The sequence below is a fragment of the Neltuma alba genome, unplaced genomic scaffold (genome assembly GCF_004799145.2).
Source record: "Neltuma alba isolate B1F8T4 unplaced genomic scaffold, ASM479914v2 tig00012124_pilon, whole genome shotgun sequence".
Lineage (NCBI taxonomy): Eukaryota > Viridiplantae > Streptophyta > Magnoliopsida > Fabales > Fabaceae > Neltuma > Neltuma alba.
Window position 1 is genome coordinate 655,213 of NW_021636676.1, and position 20,074 is coordinate 675,286.

At 32.9% G+C, this 20,074-nt stretch overlaps 1 protein-coding gene and 1 long non-coding RNA gene across 2 annotated transcripts; both read left to right on the top strand.

Annotated features, from left to right (window-relative positions):
• The first annotated feature begins 6,722 nt into the window (after nt 1-6,722).
• On the top strand, nt 6,723-9,728 carry LOC114723062 (glyceraldehyde-3-phosphate dehydrogenase 2, cytosolic). Its single transcript, XM_028909204.1, has 12 exons — nt 6,723-6,819; nt 6,927-6,950; nt 7,113-7,213; nt 7,475-7,590; nt 7,690-7,789; nt 8,082-8,228; nt 8,309-8,369; nt 8,456-8,553; nt 8,636-8,778; nt 8,910-8,993; nt 9,112-9,201; nt 9,329-9,728. Exons 1-12 carry the CDS (start codon nt 6,816-6,818, stop codon nt 9,372-9,374), a joined length of 1,014 nt encoding a protein of 337 aa, XP_028765037.1. The 5' UTR covers nt 6,723-6,815; the 3' UTR covers nt 9,375-9,728.
• A 536-nt stretch (nt 9,729-10,264) lies between these two features.
• On the top strand, nt 10,265-11,840 carry LOC114723063 (uncharacterized). Its single transcript, XR_003738208.1, has 2 exons — nt 10,265-11,307; nt 11,457-11,840. It is a non-coding gene; the product is annotated as an uncharacterized LOC114723063 (long non-coding RNA).
• The last annotated feature ends 8,234 nt before the right edge of the window (nt 11,841-20,074 follow it).

Genomic DNA, 20,074 nt, shown 5'->3' on the forward strand with positions numbered 1-20,074 from the left:
TGTTGACAATCTTGAGCCTTCCCTTACTTTTTTTTTGGTCTTACCCTCTTTCTTCTAAGGATTTTTAACAAGGCTCTGAAAGACTCTTATTACAAGGGTTGGTTTTTCTTATAGTTGAAACGTGCGACAATTCCAATGCTCCGCCTAGTTACACAAAAATACGTGATTCTGACGAATATTTTTATGCTTTGTCTCTTTGAAATTAAACATGCATTAATTGGTTGACATAACAAAAGAAAAATGTTAATTCATTGACGAAATAGAATATACATTGATCTTGTTTTTTTCTCATTGTCTAGCTCCTCTTAGAATTTTATTCTTAACCCTTTTATGGTCAATTGCATTGCTGGAAACTAACAGGAATCGTCCCAACAATCAATTTTGAATGATTCATGGAACTTACGAAAAGATGGGAACTATAATAGCAGAAAAATGAAAGGGGCATCTCACAGAATAATTAATATGGAATTTAAATCAATTTTCCATAATTCATACTTTTCTTTTCTTACCAAGCACAATTTACTCTTATGAAATGAGAGAATATGCTTTAATTCATTTACTTAATATTTGCCTATATTAAGGGGAAAAAAACGGTTACATCGAATGAATATTTTGGAACCTTTTTTTATTTAACGCATGTTTGCACATGCATATGCACACACATATATGTAGCCAAGAATCTCTCCCTATTTGATTTAGTCCAAGTGCCTGCCTTGTTTATCTGCCTAGAGCTAGAGTCTCATCGAAATAGCAAGCTGTATTGTTTTCACGTTATATTGTTTAGTGCTACTACTCCTCCGCTCCTAAATAATACAGGTAATAAGGGTCTTGTATTTAGGATCGGAAGAGTATTTAATAAAATACGAAATTATTGCTGGATAGGCCATCTTAGAACAAAAAGATTATTCTAATATAGTTATGACAAACCAATTAATGAGAAAACAAATTATCTCTGAACAGAAAATCATTATCTTAGTCATTGTCAGGGAAGAATTAACAAAATTGTAATCAATTTGATAATCCTAAGAATTTTCCTTTGATTCATTGAGTCTTACTTAGGAGGTATTTGGGTAAGATCAAAATCATGATTTCAGAAGTGCTCTTACGGTATATGAGGTAAATATGTTAAAGAATTTGTCTCGATTTACAAAAAAATGCTTCTAAAAAATGATTATTGGGGTATCCAAACACCCTTTTAGTCTAAGAGAGTTCAAATAACTAGTAAACAAATAAAACCAATTAATAATGCATGTGCGCCAGCCTAGAATATTCTTTGTTTTTTTTTTTTAAGGTTACAACCTGGTGTTTCATTACATTCCACGAATTTTGGATCTTTCAATAGCGAAAATCCTCTAATTCGGAAATCCTAATATTGTGCATTGTTGGAGGAAGAAACGGAGAAGACGAAGGCCATTGCTGTGTCGTTGAAGACGGGGGTTGGTGCTTGATGTCGCCGCTGTTGTTTTGGGTTACTGCTTGATGTCATCACCATTGTAAGGTGGGGTATGAATCTCGCCGGCGGTGAGATTGCAGATTGCCGGCCGTGGCATGAAAAAGCAGAGGTAGGGGTAAAAATGGAGAAGTTGGATATGGAATTTGAAATCTTCAATTAGAAGATGGAAGTCATTTCCCTATGTTTGAATGGACAAGGAAATGAAATTTTATTTAATCTCATTCTACCAAACATACTCAAAGCATGAATTTAAATTTCATTTTTATTTCCATGGGCTCATTTCATCAATTCCTCATACCAAACCCGCTTAGTTAGCCTTAAAAGGTCCTTGAAGCAGCCAAACAGATGAAGATGCTTAATAATATGATACCCCATATTGTTGTGGGAAATGTGAAAAGCGTGGCATGATTTGTTATAAATATATTGCAGCTCTGAAGATAATCATAATTTTTATTAAAACTCAGTACATTAAAAGATAAATTTAAAACTGTAAAACAAATACTCCTCCGGTCCTTAATATAAGACCCATTTAACTAATTTGATTAGATCAAGGAAGTTAGGTAAGTTAGTTAATTATAAAAAATGTAACACGTTTTTCTTAAAATACCATAATCATCTTTCTTAATATCTCTTCTTCCTCTTCTACTTGATTATAGTTGAGGGAGTATCTATACGGGTAATTTAGAGAAAATTGATGAACATGAAAAATGGGAATTATATTTAGGATCAAAACCAACTCAACAATTGGGTCTTATATTAATAATATAAGACCGGAGGAGTATAATATATCTGCATTAAGACCGATTTTTCCCCTGCAAATGTTATCATATCAATCTCACACTTTTTTTGACCAAAAAGGTATATCTCATTCTTACTGACGTTACAAATAATATGACTGATTCCTCGAACTTCAAGTGGTGCATGGGACTCACATTTTATTTATAAATGTGCTTGTATGGTTTAAGATATAGTTGATAAATATATAATTATTAAATTAAATCAGATTGATCAATTTCGTTCTCGAGAGATATTGCCATTATTAATTCTTGATTTAATGTACTTTGGCATATTTTGTTGGCAAAGAATAGGAAATAAAAAGAGAGAGAATTACTTCCCTTGCAATTAGTTGAAAACATAGTTATGATACTATGCTGGTAGAAGAGTTAAAAAATTAATAAAATCAAGGATCAACTTGAAGAGGAAATTCCTATAAAGGGTCCATTTGGATCAATAATTAAAAAAGTAGTTTATTGTCATTTGGCTTATGAAAAAGTAAAGTTTGGTAAAAGCTAAATTGGATGAGCTGAATTATGTTTGGATTTGAGTTCAGAAAAATTAGTTTACAAAAGTGATATTGATAAAGGGTTGTTTGGATTATGGTTAAGTAAAAGTAAGTTTGGTTGTAAAATGATCAAAATAGATATGACTTTTAATAAATAATGAAACATGATTAAAAAAATAATTTCACATAATACAATGAAATTAAAATAATTTAATATGAAGAAGTCAAATTTAATGAGTGAATTAAATTTTAAAACTTTTGAGAAATCATAAAAAATATTTTAAATATAAAGTGAAACATGAAAGAATAAAAGTATATTTCTAGGAGCATATTTATTTAGGGAAAACCATATTGAAGGTACCTATACTTTTTTTTCATTTTTAATTTGGTACCTATGTGTTTTTTTCCCTTTAATTAAACATTTAATTTTATCTTTTTAGCAACATTAGCTCTTATAACTTTGTTCTATTGATATTTTTAGTCTCTACATAAGGATTAATGATGTTAATAGAGAAAAAATAAAGATTTAGTTAAGAACAAAAAACACATAGGTACCAAATTGAAAATTGAAAAAAAGTATAGGTACTTCCAATATGGTTTTCCCTATTTATTTATTACTTTCAACTAATTTTAACTAATTTTTTTTTATCTACAAATTAGTTATTTAGGGTTTATAATAAGAACCAAAAGAGGTAATAAATTTTTTAACTTTTTTCCTCTCCATGTTTCAAAAGCTATAAGTCATAAGCTGTTAATTTTAGCTTATAGTTTATCGTAGCTTTTCATACAAAAGCCAGATTGCCCAATCATCCATCCAAACAGCAACCAAATTTCCAATCGGGCTTCTGTCCAATTTAAGGGTCCGTTTGGGACCACATTTGGGCCCCCAAATGTGCGTCCCAATCTGGCTTTTAATGTGATTGTGGTTTTACATGTTTGGATCTGCGATTGGGCTATTTGACTTGTGAGGCGCAAATGGGCTTCTGGGAGAAGCTTATTTTGGGTGCTTTTTTTTAGATGCGCAGCTGCGTTTAGAAAACCGTTGGAGTATTTTATTAGGGTGTTAATTTTTTTACTTGACTGACCCTCCTGCATGCTTTTTCTCTCACTTCAGCTCAAAGACAAAAAAAAAAAAGACACACACGCACTCTTCAGTTTTTCCGTCTTCCTGCCTGCAGCTTCTCCACTACACACTTTGTGGGGCCCATGAGTGAGGGAGGAAAGAGAATACATTATGTGAGTTCTTTTTTTTTTTTTAATCCAGCCAATTAGTTTTCAATATTAAAAAATTATTTTTTGAATAATAAAATCATTTTTTAAAAATAAATTATTTATTGTTTAAAAAATAACTATTTTTATTTTTATAATTTTAATTTTAATTTTTCTTTGACAATTATCACATTATAAATATATAAAATAAATATATATTGTTTATAAAGTTTATGTCCTTTTCAGTCATTTTACATTCAAACTTACTTTTACATTTATCATCCAAACAAGTTTCAACTTCTCAAACTAACTTTTTTTTCCAAAACCCAATCCAAACATAAATCACATTACCTTATTTGACTTTTACTCAATCTGACTTCCGTAAAAGTCAGATTGAAAAAAAACTACTTCTGCCACCGCTATCCCAAACACACCCTAAGCTGCTTTTCACCCCAGAAAAGCTCAACCAAACAGGCACAGAATCACTGCCGTTTGTTTGGCTTGGGCGATGGATTTGAGCATATATGCTAAGGAGGGGAATTTTCTTTGCTTCTTAGTAACACACTAACAACCGATATACGATGATTGGATAATATCAAAACAGTGGCCTCTTTTCCTTGTAGTACTGTAATTACTTAAACAATTGTTTAATGACATGATTTGCTTAGTGAAGACTCTTAATTGCTTACAAGCCATTAGATGAGTTTAGAACTAAGTGTACAAGGATAACTACTTCGATTCTATAAACAAATTAATCCACTTAACGTAGAAAACAACCCAACGGTTGATATAGCTTTAATCCAAGCATGCTCTCAATTTGCCTCGTCTCCTCAAAAGCGCATGTTTAAATGTGATGGGGTGGCCGGCGAACAAAAGCTGGGCCTATGCTCCAATCCGGTCCATGGTGGATCGTCTAAGCCTAGAAAATTTTGTGAAACCAATTCATCTAATCCACATCAATGGAGAGTTTCAACTCGTCCTACCCGTGTCCCAAACATGTCTAAACGTTACGTTACCCATGTGTCCTGCATCTAAAAGAAGGGGGGAAAAACAACTGGTTCACAAAGTTGTGTTAAACTTATAGCTGGGAATGCAACCAGAAATTAAAAGAACAAGTCAATTATTGCTCACGGATTTCCCTTGAAAGTTGAGAGCTCAGACAGATCCGCTTGCCAACTCAATAAAGTAGACAACTTCAGTTCATCCCTTACTTCCTGGTGGTTGAACCACCGTCCGACCTTTCTGCTTGTCTCTTGCATTATATTCATTCACCTTACCACCACGACTTCTTCCGCCTTTTTTAAAAAAGCAAACCATCTATCAACAACAAGTTGTCTTGATAGCAGCAGCGTTGTTTGTTTATTTTGGTTGACCAGGTAAGAAAGGCTTCCAATTACCAAAATTATAATGTTAAATGAAGCCTATAATAATATCAGAGGATCAGACATTCACAGTATGAGGGTGAATTAGCTTATTAGAAATGATTTTACGATGTAAATATGTGAAAAAAGTTTTATGTTGACTTGCGTAAAAGTGTTTTTTTCTAAGGGTTATTCCAGATGCTCCTAGTGTAAGATTAAATTCATAACCTTGCAAATTGTTGGAAAGCCAAGCTTTCATGTTACGCAGTGATTGTGAAGGGGATCAAATTATTGACGCGGTAGAGATAAATGGAACATTTCAGATTGCCCGCACAAGCTCCCCAGTCCCCATGATATTCCGGCTTTTCTGACTTTGTTGGGTTGGGTTGGGTGTTGACATCTCAGACGTGGCTGATCTCACAGCCAAATGGCCAATGTCTCTTGCTTCCAATTCGGAACCCCTAAAGTTTTCAAAAGCTGAGAGCAACGTGTCGTTCAATATGAACCTCCCAGTTCTCCACTACGTGATGTGTCCTCCGAATCCCCCCTCTCCAGATCCTTCTCAGCGTCTCTTCGTCTTTTATCATTTATACCTATTTTTCTAACCATACAATACATTTCAATGAGAATATTTAAGAAAAATAGAGATTTAATTATCAACAAAAAATACAACAATTCATTCGGAAAAAAGTAACAGATATGAGACTATGTAAATAATTTATTTTATTTTTGAAAATATATAATAAGAAAAAGAGAGATTTGGAACAATATAATAATAATAATACGCATTCCCATGATCGATAATCAATAATCAAAATAATAAAAGAAAATCAAGCGGCCTAAAACCATGGGACAGCACCATGGGCCGTACGCCGGTTTTGTAGCGGAACAGCGAGGGTGAGTAAGACTCTTGACCTCTCTAGCACTAACAATCTAGATCCTTGGTCTCGTTTTCTTTCAATTGGAAAAAACGTATAACGTAAATAATTTTAGGAAAAATCACAAAAAAAGGACCATCAAAATAAAAAAAATTATAAATTGGGACTTATGATAGTATTAGTATGGGTTTTGATAAATTCCGGTCAAAAAAAAAGTATGGGTTTTGATAATAAGTTTATGAACAGGTCTTTGTATGTAATTTTTTAATTTTAACGATTTTTTTTTTGGCAATTTTTTCATAATTTCAATCTCTTCCTTTCATAACTAGGTTTACCATTCCTAGGATGCTCTTTCCTCTGATCAAAATAATAGAAAATCTGGTTTAAAAAAAAAAAGGGTCAATCAGGCGGCCAGAAAGTAAGGAACGGCATCATGGGTCATGCGCCGGTAATGCGGCGTAGTAGTGTGATGTGAGTGGGACCCTCTTACCAGCCAGCAGCGTCCAGCACCAGTCATTTCGGGCTTTAAATAAATCAAACCCTAAGACTACTTTTCTTTGCTGTCTTCCGCTGCTTTCTCATTTCTGCTCTGCTGTGTCTTCTCGGCCTAGAACCCTCCACCCTGTGCAACTATGGGTAATCACTGCTATTTCATGGATTTTACTTTATTTTCATTCATTATTCTACTTTATCTTCTCTGATCTGATCCTATTTCATTCTTGTTTTTGTTCGTTTGAAATCAGGCAAGATCAAGATCGGAATCAATGGTAGGTGATCTTCTTCTATGATCTACATCCTCTGGTTTCATTTTCTGCTCGTTCGCTCAGATCGGGTCTATTTTGTTTTGTTTTTTAATATGGATATTTGATTTATCAGTGACTTCCTGAAGTGATTCGAGTTCTTGTTTTCGTTTGTGTTTTCGCTTCCAGGATTTGGAAGGATTGGTCGCTTGGTGGCAAGAGTGGCTCTGCAGAGAGACGATATCGAACTCGTTGCTGTCAATGACCCTTTCATTTCTACCGACTACATGGTATACATTAGCGTTGTCTATGTTCATGTTACATCACCTGATGTGTGGAATTGTCGTCACTCAGCTGTGATTAGCTCTCTGATCGATTTTGGTTCTGTTTCGTTCAGCTTTTCCTTTGATATGATGCGTGTTCAGTTTAAGTTGGTAGTCTTCAGTTGTCGACTTGCTCAACATGTTTTCTGCTGTACGAATACAATTATGAATTTGGCCCACCTTTTTTCTTTTACTTTTTTCTGAGCGATCGTTCCTCGTGCCTGTCAGACCTACATGTTCAAGTACGACAGTGTTCACGGGCAGTGGAAACATCACGATATCACGGTCAAGGACTCTAAAACCCTTCTTTTCGGTGAAAAGGCCGTCACTGTGTTTGCTCACAGGTGATGCTCTAGAAATTTTCTTATGGTTGTGCTGGTAAATTTTAACCCTACGTCTCGAAGGTGAAGATTGTACGTTAACCTTGTAACTTCGTGTATCAGGAACCCGGAAGAGATCCCCTGGGCTGAGACTGGAGCGGAGTTTGTTGTTGAGTCCACCGGTGTCTTTACTGACAAGGAGAAGGCAGCTGCCCATTTGAAGGTTTGCCTTTTGTGCACTGCCCATTCTCATGCCCTTAGTATTTGTCGTTTGCTCATACAAGCTTATTTTAAACGTTTGTTTAATGGTATAACTTTCAATGTTATCTTTTCTTATGTAACATCTTTTGGGACTGATTGGCGCTGGGTCTTGAAGCTTAGCTATAAGCATGTCAAAAATGCAGTGTTATATACACTTTGCTTATAATTTCTTTTTCAATGGTGTTTTATCACCGTTTGGATTTGTGAGGATTGCGTGAAATGATTATTTCTTTGTTTTGTTTTGCTTGAGCCAGGGTGGTGCAAAGAAGGTTGTCATATCTGCCCCTAGTAAAGATGCTCCCATGTTTGTCGTAGGTGTAAATGAGCACGAATACAAGCCGGAACTGAATATTGTCTCCAATGCAAGCTGCACAACCAACTGCCTTGCTCCACTTGCCAAGGTTATTAGGCCTTCGGATGCTTATACTGTATTTGTATGCCATACTGTTCTGTTATATTAATCTTCCTTTGTCAATTGTAGGTTATTCATGATAGATTTGGCATTGTTGAGGGGCTAATGACCACCGTTCACTCCATCACTGGTGGGTATAATTAACTGTAACAACTAGCATTTCTCATTTTTGTGTGCTAAGAGTAATTGTGACTTTCATGCTATATTGCCGCTCAGCTACCCAGAAGACTGTTGATGGGCCATCAAGTAAAGACTGGAGGGGCGGAAGAGCTGCCTCATTTAACATCATTCCGAGCAGCACTGGAGCTGCCAAGGTGAATAATTGGCATTCATATATTACTGTTAGCTGTTACCTTTGTCTGGTCTCCTCCACTGATATACTCTTGTTTGCGTCAGGCTGTTGGGAAAGTTCTTCCTTCTTTGAATGGAAAATTGACTGGAATGGCATTCCGTGTTCCTACTGTGGATGTCTCTGTTGTTGATCTCACTGTGAGGCTGGAAAAGGCAGCCTCCTATGACCAAATTAAAGCTGCCATCAAGTAAGATTTTATTCTCGAAGCAATTCTTATAGTTAATTTTTATTTGATCGTTGAACTCTTTGATATTAGCTGGAATGTTTTTGGGATTACTCTCATTCTGGCTTGTCTGATTCGATGCTACTGTCTTTCAGGGAGGAGTCCCAGGGCAAGTTGAAGGGAATCCTTGGTTACGTTGAAGAAGATCTGGTTTCCACTGACTTTGTTGGGGACAGCAGGTGCGGATCATCATCTGATTTGAAGTTGTTAAATTCATCAAATTCTGTCTTGTCTTCTTTGGATCCGTGTATTTCCTTGGAGCTAGGAGTTGTATGTTAATTTTTTCCCCCCTTTCAGGTCAAGTATCTTTGATGCTAAGGCAGGTATTGCTTTGAACGATAACTTTGTGAAGCTTGTTGCTTGGTATGACAACGAGTGGGGTTACAGGTAATTCATCTTTCTTGTTTTTGGCATATGATCTCTTACTATTGCATGGTAGCGGTACCTTTAAAGTTGGTCAGGGGAAGGGTTAAGTGGTAGATATCTAATGCTTGCTTTGTTTTTAATGCTGCAGCACACGCGTTGTTGACTTGATTACTCACATGGCCAAAGCTCATTAAGCCGGCACTGCAAGTAGCCTGCTGAGTGCTTGTCTTTATAAAGTTTGGCGTAGTCGCGCTCAAGCTTCATGTTATCATGGAGGTTTGAGAGTTCCAAATAAATGGTTTCCTGCTGCATCCTTCGTTGTTTCTTGGGCCTTTATCGTTTTGATTGCCTCTTTTGTGGAGGAAACTGGAGGTTCTGAATTTCTATACCCGTATGTCTTTGACTTATGATGTCAGATGGTTTTCGTCTCTCCGTTTCTGATTTTTGTTAATTTCAAATTATGGCGGTTTAGCCTATGGAGAGTACTATAAAATGTACAAGGTTGTGCCGTGTCTCTCGAGTATATTGAAGCAATACCTTGGTGGATACTATTTCGGTCTTATAGTCAATATAAGAGTTAGTTAACTAATTTAAGTAGATGAAGAAAATAAGTTAATTATTTGTAGTAAATGGGTGTTTTTTTAAAAAATATTCTTGTAATATAAAGTGGTTTTTTACTTAGAAAAGAAATTAACTTATAATTTTATATCTAAAATTAAAATTTAAATAAGGTTTTATGTGAAGGACTGGAAACGAGCTGAATTATTTCAGTTTCTAATTCCTAATTACGTGAAAGTACAACTGCAGGCCGAAAAATAGAACGGAGAGGGAGGTACAATTACTAATCTAGCGGATTGAGGGTTTAGTTAATTATTGGCGCCCCATTTGTATGCTGACGTTCTACTTCAAAATGTGTTTTGCCCAAAAAATTTACTGAGCAAGCGTACTGGGGTCTTGATGGAAGGGAACCGTATTTGTTGAAGCTTCCAGAAGCATTCGGCTTGAGAAGGGCCTCCTTTGAATGATGTGATACAAGTAATAGTTTCGGGTTGATGAATATGGGTTGGATTGTGGTGTCATAATTAATTAAACTCAGAGAACCTGAGACCGTCTCAATTAACATGACAAGATGTAGTAGTCTTGGAGAAAATTAAGGTGAAGATCCTTATAGTCTATTTTCATTTTGAATTAGGTCTTTTTATTTTTTTATTTATTAGATCCTTGAACTTTCCAAGGTTAAATCCGTTACTCCCCTAAGGGTTAAATCTGTTAAATAAGCATTAATGTTGTTACTAGTTTCCGCTAGCCACCTTTGAAACATCACCTTTTCTCTCCCTCCACCGTGGCGCTGGGATCATGCAAACCTTGTTCTCTCCTTGGCTCATTCCCAACACCATGTCTCTTTTCACCATCCTCTCAGCCAGTAAATGACTTTCCTACTCTACATAACACCTTTGCTTTCCTTGGTCACAAAGTCACTGGAATCCTCTACAGCCATCTCCGCGGCCACCTTCCCTTCGCCATCCAGCTCGACTCCTGTCAGACAGTCATGTAACAGAACAACATGAGAGGGAAAAAAAAAGATAACCTAAAAGCTTGGAAGAGCTTAGAGTGAGGAATACATTTGGAGAATGATGAGATGAAAAGGTGTCTCTAAACTCAATATATGTAAGACATATAAAGCAGCACGAAATATAATTTTAACTTCAGTATATATCATCTTTACTTGTAAAATTATGTATATTATATATTACTTTATATAGAATTACATGAAAAAGAATGTAAGTGTTAGTAGGAGCATGTATTATATATAGGATGGTCACATTAAGGAAGAAATTGAAACAATATATGCGGAGAGTATATGAATAAAGAATTTAAAACAAAAAAAGTGAAGGACGGACTCCCTTGTTTTAGTATTAAAAAACAGGTTAGAGACTAGTTTTAGCTGCCTCTTATTATTCATTATTATTTTTTATTTTCAGAAGCATCCCAACAACCATTAATGCCGGCGTCATGATGACACCATCATCACCATCCACTGTAACAACATTTCTTTCTTTTAAACTTGCCAAAAAGTGGGTCAGAATTCCTTCCACACAATTTTCCTTCGTGGGGTGTTTCATTAAGGTATGAATAGCTTGGTATGAGAAGATAATCTAGTATAGCTTCTTCAAACTGCGATCCTATTTTTTTCTTCAGTGCATCTCTGCCCGCTTTGGAAACATTCAAGATGTTGGCTGGTCGCAGTAATCCAAACGAATACCTTGTTGTTGCAGAGGACCCAAAGCTCTTCTCCAGGGACAGATTGGAGAGTATAAACTCTAGCAGCTCTTTCTGTTCAGCCTCTAAAACTACAGACGTGGACGATGGTGATGAGGACATTAGCGGCTTCCGACTTGACCTTAAAGCACCTGGAATGTATTTCTTCGCAGCTTTCTATAATCTGGAGTGGCACGAATGAAGGAGAGAGGAGTGCTTGCTTAGATATGGAGTTATGGCGAAAGGAGGAGATGTTTCAGTCATTCCTAATGAAAATCATTGACGGCATTCATGTTTATTCGACAGCAGGTACTAACAGAGCCTAACAGTAGAAAGTTAAAAGATCTATTAAAGAGTAGAAAAAGCACAAGGACATCTAAAATAGAAGGAAACTGTAAGGACCTGCAAATTAATTTTTCCTAAATGTTTTCTTGCTGCTGCTTTGTGGTGCATGTGTTTTTCTGGGTTTAAAACCATATTTTTTAACGGTAAAAGTAATTTTTTAAAAGAAAGAAGTAATTTTCAAATTCTACATCTATCAAAATTATAAACTCAATTATTAAAACTATAAAACAAATCATACTAAATCTAGACTCTTCAATTTCTCTAACTTTGTATTGCTTTTATTAAGTGCAAACCATTACTGCTATGATTCACTTTAACTTCTCTCTTCGTAATGTACACTACCTCTAGTCCCTAATATACAATTTTTTTAACAAGACAAAGATATATTTTGAATAAATTAACTGATTAAAAAATGTATAATTCAAATTGACTATAAGAAAGATGTAAATTCGTAATGAGTGACCTTTTTGGTCTAAAATAAAATTGAGAGAATCCAGCCGGACTAATTAAAGGACCCCCTTGAATAATGAATTGCATAATTTTCCCAAACTAGGCTGGTTCAACAAAACAGTGTTCCTTTTCTTATGATCAGCTAATAATATACTCAACATACCTTCTCCCTCCGATTTATTATAAGATGTTTTAGACGTTTTTGTGGATTTATTTTCCCAAAAAAATTCATGTACTTCAATTATACCCTTAGTCATCTTCCTTATTTGCAAAAGAGATCATAAAATCTTGGCTGAAATCATGAGATCACTGTTAACATTTTAGAGGTAGAGAAGGAAAATATTTGATTGTTTGACATGACATTTTATAAATTTGACCAACTTATTTTCAAGAAGATATCTTATATGCACATATATCCAGGTATTTAGATGAAAACCAAATCATGGTTTCAAAAATCATTTTACAGTCTACAAAGTAAATATACAGAAAAGTCTGTCTTGATTTACGAAAAAATACTTTTTAAAAATATTTTTGTCTAATGTCAAACACCCCTTAGTTGCCCACGACAACAAAAAAAGAGGGGGCAGAGAGAATATAAAAGAAATGAGATAAACTTTTACTATTATTGCATAATACATTATTACTTAATAATGTCAGTTATATTTTACGTGATACAGTAATTATTGTACGTGCACATTTATATTTTCTTTATATACTTTCAATTCAACATTTTTAAGGTTGCAGAAAAATTATGGTCCTTAATTAGGAAGCAGAGTCGCTTGTGTATTGTCCCTAAAATGTTTGTTATTATGGGAGAAGGATGGCTTCGCAGCAAGTGAAGGGTGGCCCCTTACCACCATTGACCACTTAAGCTCTTCTGCTTCACATTTTGTATCTTAGTCCCCTGTAGTATAACTCTCTCACATGATTTTCCATCTGTATAATTTCTCCTCTTAATATAGCTCACGTGATTGTGATCTGTGTCATTGCACTTATCACTGTTTTGCTTCCCCTGAAATAAATAAAAATCATACAGTTCTTAATGTAAGAACTAACTAATTAATTTGAATAGATTAAAGTTGTTAGTTAAATTAGTTAATATGATATTTTTTAAAAAAAACTCTAATCATATTTCTTAACTCCCTCCCTTCCTCTATTACTTGATTATTGTTGAGAGAATATCAATAGGTTTAATATGAAAAAAATTGATAAACATGCGTAATAAATCTAAGATATAGGACCAACATCAACTCTCAAATTAAGTTTTACATTAACAATTGAAAGAGTATCATAACGTTGAAATATCGATGAAATTTGAAAAAAAGAAACTTTATACAGAATGAGATTTTGCTGAATTTCTAAGCATATTAGAACTCCCCCAGAGTGGCCAATTAGCAGAAGTCTGTAATAAGGATGTATATAGTTCATATCCATAAATTCATATATATAATTTCTAGGATTAAGGTGCAATTTTGACCCTGATCTTATTTCTCAGGTACAATTTTGCTCCTAATCTTTTAGTAATGTAATTTTGCCCCTGAACTTATTTCTCAAGTATAATTTTATCCCTGATCTTTTTTTCTTGGGTACAATTTTGTCTCTGATCTAGATCAGGGTCAAAATTGCACCACTAAAAAAATTAGGGAAAAGTTACACCTGAAAAATAAGATTGTGGTTAAAATTGTATTTTAACCCTAATTTCTACTGTCAATCTTAGTAAGTGTGGTACTTTTTAAATCATAAGGTTCACCTTAATGTAGATGAGCGTTTAGAACTTAACTCATTTATGAACTTTATAATAAAAGTTGAAGAAAGAGGCTAGGGGAGAATATACATGAAATGCATGAAGGAATGCCAGTAGATTATTGAACCATGATACAGTTAAATGTATATATAATAAGAATGGTGTGAGAGAGAGAGAGAGAGAGGAATAAGAATAAGAAAAGAAGAAGCTAAAGCGATATGTCTATATGTAATTAAGAGTAAGAACAAGAAGGTGAGAAAGTAATAGAGAGATCTAGGCATAAGAATTGGGAGCACAGGCTATGCAAGCAAGCAAGAGGATAGCAGAGGAAGCTCCATCATCTTCAAGATTTGAGCTGCTTCTCTTGAACTTCCCACTTTTCCCTTTGTTGAACTGCATCATCACTATCTGCTGTTTCTGCTGCTGCTGGTCTTGTTGGTTGTTCTTCTTCATTGCTTCTGCCCTTGACACCATTGTTTCTCTCAACCTGAAAACAGATCTCACCAAAATTTCAATTTTCAAACGCTTGTATGTCACTTAGAGGGAGAAAGAGAGGGGCATGGAAAACTAGCACATGCACCTTCTGGTTTTATAGAGTTCAGTTGGCACAGAAATGCCCGTTGCCTTAATTTTCAAAAATAAGCAGTGGCCATGTGTTAGATTCTTAGTTCATTCCTTCCTGCCACATAATAGTACATACCTATCTGTTGCTCCAATGAGGACAAGGTTTGTTGGCCCCGTTCCGAATTGATACCTCCCCCATTTCCAAATTATATTAGATGAAAACATTGTTGAAAAATTCCTCATTATAAAATAGATTACCTCCCGTGACTAGTTGACTAATTTGAGTATATTAAAAAAATTAGTTTAATTGTTTGTAATAAATAGGTATTATCTTTTCTAAAATATCTTTACTAATCAAGTATATTAATTAAAACTACTATTATTACAAGGAGTACATAAGGAAAAACTGAATAGATATGAGAGATAAAGTAGATTGAGGTGTTATGTTTATGTTTATGATCAAAATAAAATTCAAACTGATTTTTATATTTTATATTAAGAATCACAGGTAATACTGTGTAAAAGTACTCATGGACCTACATGCTTGAGTGAGTATAACTCGTCTTCAATAAATGTAATTATTCTTAAATTTTATATAACAAATGTTCAATTATGCACAAACCACTGAGAATAAATTGCCCACAACTGAGGGCCATGTCTGAATGAAGGGGAAAGTAGAGGAATAAAAACTTCCAAAAAGAGCAAAAAAAATTTCTTATTTTTCAGTCTTTCTTCCTAGTATTCTTTTCTCCCTCATTTCTCCCCTTCAGAGTTGCACCTGTTGAAGAAAGGTTACATCTAAGCCTTTAATTTCACATGTTTTTTGATAATAAATTTAATAATGGGGAATTTTTCAGCATTTTTTCTTATGTTAGATTACAATGTTTTTCCGTTTCTATTCCCTTCATTTTCGCTGAGATCAACCATATATAGTTTGAGATGCATTCTTTACACTGACAAGCTATTCTTGTGTTCCAAGATTTGATGTCAAAATTTTGGGGATGTAGCTCTATATATAAATTAATTGAACTTAAATAATTAATTAAGCACCTAACAAGCTACCTACCTCCTACAAAATAGGACTAGCATATGACAAAATACTTGTGTGGATAGCCTGCCTGTTATTAGTTGGCTAGCTTGTCAAACAATAAGATCATCAATATTACCAATGTTCCCAGACAAATCAATATAAATTACACACATATATAAAGGTGGTACTGTTTATAGAGTTCATAGGATGTGATTAATTTGTGACTAATTTTAGATATCATATAAATACATATACAAATCCCATTCTGATATAATCCATGATGATAATTAGCCTCAATCTTGCGTGCTATGATATATATATATATATATATATGAAGATTAAGAAAAATTAAAAAAAGGAATGGCAATTAAACTTTAATTATAATTCCTTTTTATTGAAAAAAAATTATTAAATTTAAATATGAATTAAATAATATCACAATTTACAATTTACTTCTGGTCTTTTTATTTCATTCTCTTCGGTATAAATTTGTTCTCAAAAGTTAGGATAATGTTAAATTTGATTTTTGTCCCTAAAACATCGTTTGGTGTGCAAAATAATAAACAAAATATTTTATAATAACAATAAACTGTTTTTTGTCCTTGGATGGGAAAGATAGGATTTTCCAAACCTATTCTCGAAGCCAATAGCTTCAATTAATGTTTGATAGTGTTTTGAGTATAATTGCCTCTAATAAAAAAAAGCTTATGCATAGCAAGAAAAAAATATAGTCTTTTATATTTCAGTGAGTATTTAAAACTAAATTCTTTTTGAAGAATACACGTATACAAAAACAAAATCATGGAAAAATTATTCATATAAATCGAATTTAGAACTTATTTATTTACAAAAAACCTCTGGTATTAACTATTAACTACTTCAACAAACACTTGTAAATTTTCGTACTTTAAATGTTAAATACTTGAAATTTGATTAAGAATAATTATTTTTTAAATTTATTTATTTAATATTTTTTCAAAATATCATGAGAAAGAAATCCTAACCATTTAGACCATTAATGCCTGCCTTTCTAATTCAGAAAAAAAAAATCTTAATCATCAAAAATATAATTTGTTAACTTGTTTTTATCTTTGGTCACAATGATTATATCTAATCATATGGAATCAAATCCTAAGAAAAATATTCGTGATCTAGTTAAATACTAATAAAGTGTATAATTAATGTTATAGCTGTTGATGATGAAGAGGCGTAGAATAATATATAAACCTGAAGAAGCAGCATTACATGACAAAAAATACAACAGTTATTAGAATAAGTGGTAGTTACATTCAAAATAGAAATGATAGATTATATATGCAAAACATAATGACTATATGAAAGTCTTTGCCTAAGGTCTTGTCAGTAAGAAATAAGAATGATGTTCATGTGCCCACCCATGTGGCCATGTGCCCTCCTCCTTCTGCTTTCTGTCCCACTGGCCCAAGGTTCTCTGGAATGAATTTTTCTAGTGTATAATTGAGCCAGGCACCTCATATTTAATGTAAATAGTAAAATGTTGAAAACTAAATTGTTAGGGCCAATGTTTTGGGACCCATGTAGACTCGGTTTGTGCTGTTTTTCTCTATGATATGTTAGATGTTTAGATCATACTGAGATCATGAAATTATAATATTAAGACAGGGTATTTAAATACTCCGAAAGTATCATGAATGAGAACCTAGCACTTAAGCTTTTATTTGCTCTTATACGTCCCGGAAGTTTAATTTCGTAGCATTTTTGTCATGACTGTTATCCGCTGTTAAGTTTAACCGTTAAAGACACCTATCAAATTACATAATTTAGCAGTTAAATTTAACAAGTAACATCTCGAATATTTTTACTATGAAATACAACATCCGGAGCATGTAAGGGGAAAAAAAATTCAAATGTTGGGGTGCTACTTCATAAATACTTTTTGGTGCTGTTATCGAATCTAAGTGTTTTCGATGGTGCACTCGACTATAATACCTGTGGAAAAATAAATCACTGTTTATTAAATATCTTTTTAAAATACTAATATGTGTTTTTCATTATATAAATATAATTTCAGAAGAAGGGTCATCAGTTGTTGGCTATATTTTCGTTGACTGAAGGTAGTATTTTTTGCTATATTTTCGTTGACTGAAGGGAGTATTTTTAAGGAATTGTCTTGAAACTCAATAATCCCCACCAACTCTTTCTGTTGAGTTAGCTAAGAGTCTAAGATGTAAGATTTCACATATATTCCTCTTATCTTTAACATAAGACTCATTTAACTAATTTGATTAAATTAAGGAAGTTAGATAAATTAGTTAATTATAAGAAATATGACATTTTTTTCCTAAAACACTATAATCATCTTTCTTAATATCTCATCTCTCTTTTCTACTTGATTATGGTTGAAGGAATATGCATAGGAATAATTAAAAAAAATCGATAAATATGAAAAATAGGTCTTATATTTAGAACCAAAATCAACTTAACAATTAGGTTTTATATCAAGTACCGGAGGAATAATACCTATAAATTACGTCCCAGCAAGTCTGTAATGCCAGTTCAGGCACAATTAATGTTCAATTATCAATAAAATGTGGTGATAAAAATATTCATAATAACCACCGATGGGCTCCATCGATCATGTGCCACATGTGAAATTCGAAGTCAGTATAATGCATCATCACTTTTCATATACGTGGCTGGTAATTTCTACGGAAGTATCTGAGTAATTTTTAAATGTAAGTTAACTTTACATTTTCATAACTTACTCAAAATATTGTTATATGCATGCTATAAATATGTGTGTCATAATGAACGAACCAACCAAAGCAATTTTGTACAATCCATTTTTGCTTTGATTTTCCTCTCAGTGGATAGAATCTGATCATATGCTTGACCCAAAAAAAAAAAAAGAATCTGATCATATGCCTTTAATTATATTTTATGCATACTGAACCCTCAGCTATACGCAGGTCATTAAAATGACATTATACTACCTCCGATCATTAATATAAGACATAGTTGACTAATTTAGAAAGATTAGAAAAGTTAGTTAAATTAGTTATTTATAGCAAAGAGATGTTGTCTTTCTTAAAATGCTCTTATTAATCATGTGTGCTTGAATTACAAATTGATAGTAACTCCCTAACATATATAATCACTATAAGAATTATTTGAGGGTAAAATGAATAAATATTGGAGACAAAATAAATTAAGGTTTTATATTTATAACTAAATTAAAAGTCAAACTAACTTTTATATTAAGAATCGAATGCAGTATTAGAACTATTAAAAAGCATTCATTCTAATAAAAAAAAATTTTTTAACCATTTAAGCACGAGGTTTCAAGTTAAATTTGTATAAACACAAAAAGCATTCTTTGGGAGCTGCCCCAATAGGGCCCACGTGTTTATTGGTTGCCACAAATTTAAATTACATTTTTTGAAAAAAAAAGTAGTGGAGTGAGCAAAACTAACAGTTTAAGAATACCAATAATATGGACAATTATTGAAGTTTACATTGATTAGACATTGATGTTTTGCTGGGGAGTCTGAATGATCGAAAATGAAGGCAACAATATTCACAACTCAATGTTCCCTGAGACGTTGATTCAAACAGACAATCAAGTAAGTTAAGGACCACCGCGTTAGTAGAAATATTGTTAAAAAAAAAAAAAAGATGCAAAAAGGATAAGAATGCGTCCAAGTTTATTTTTTAATTTAATATTTTAATAGTTATATAAATGATGGTATGTATACTAAATTGAGGTATATAGTCATGCTTATTTGTGCTTTTAAGGGCCACGATGCTCTATATTTATTTCAGTATATATGATATTTTTGGAGCAAATTGTGAAAGCCAATAAATCTCATTAAAAATAAAGTTAGAAACCTTAATTTTTAAAAAAGCTGTAGACTTTTAAAAAAATGCCTTCATTTAATATTAGTTCGTAATTAACTCATAATCATCTAATTAAAGGTATCTTTGGCGTAAAATATTTAATAATTAATTATTTTTCTTGAAACATCTTATATTATAGAACACGAAACTACTCTAAACAGTCTTATAAATTGCAATAGAAAAATTATTGTTCTTATATGAAAAAAATTATTTATTTGTGTGATTTAGCTTAATGTGCAACGATATACTTTGGGATTTTTTTTTTTGAATGATCTTGTCATGATCAAATTATTCCCCTAATCCCATTTATGAATGATTTCCAGTATTTTTTTAATACAGTCCAACTTTATCCTAATATTGTACTATTTTCGGTCCTTAATATAAGATCCAGTTGAGTAATTTTAATATATTAAGAAGATTAGTTAAGTTACTTATTTGTAATAAATAAGTGTTATCTTTCTTAAAATACTTTTACAAATTATGTATATTAGTTAGAACTATTATTTGATAAAACATTTGACGCATGCAACTACTACAAAAACTATTTTGAGAAAAAATAGATAAATATGATAAGCAAGTTGAATTAAGCTCTTATATTTATTGATCAAATTAATACATTTCTATAA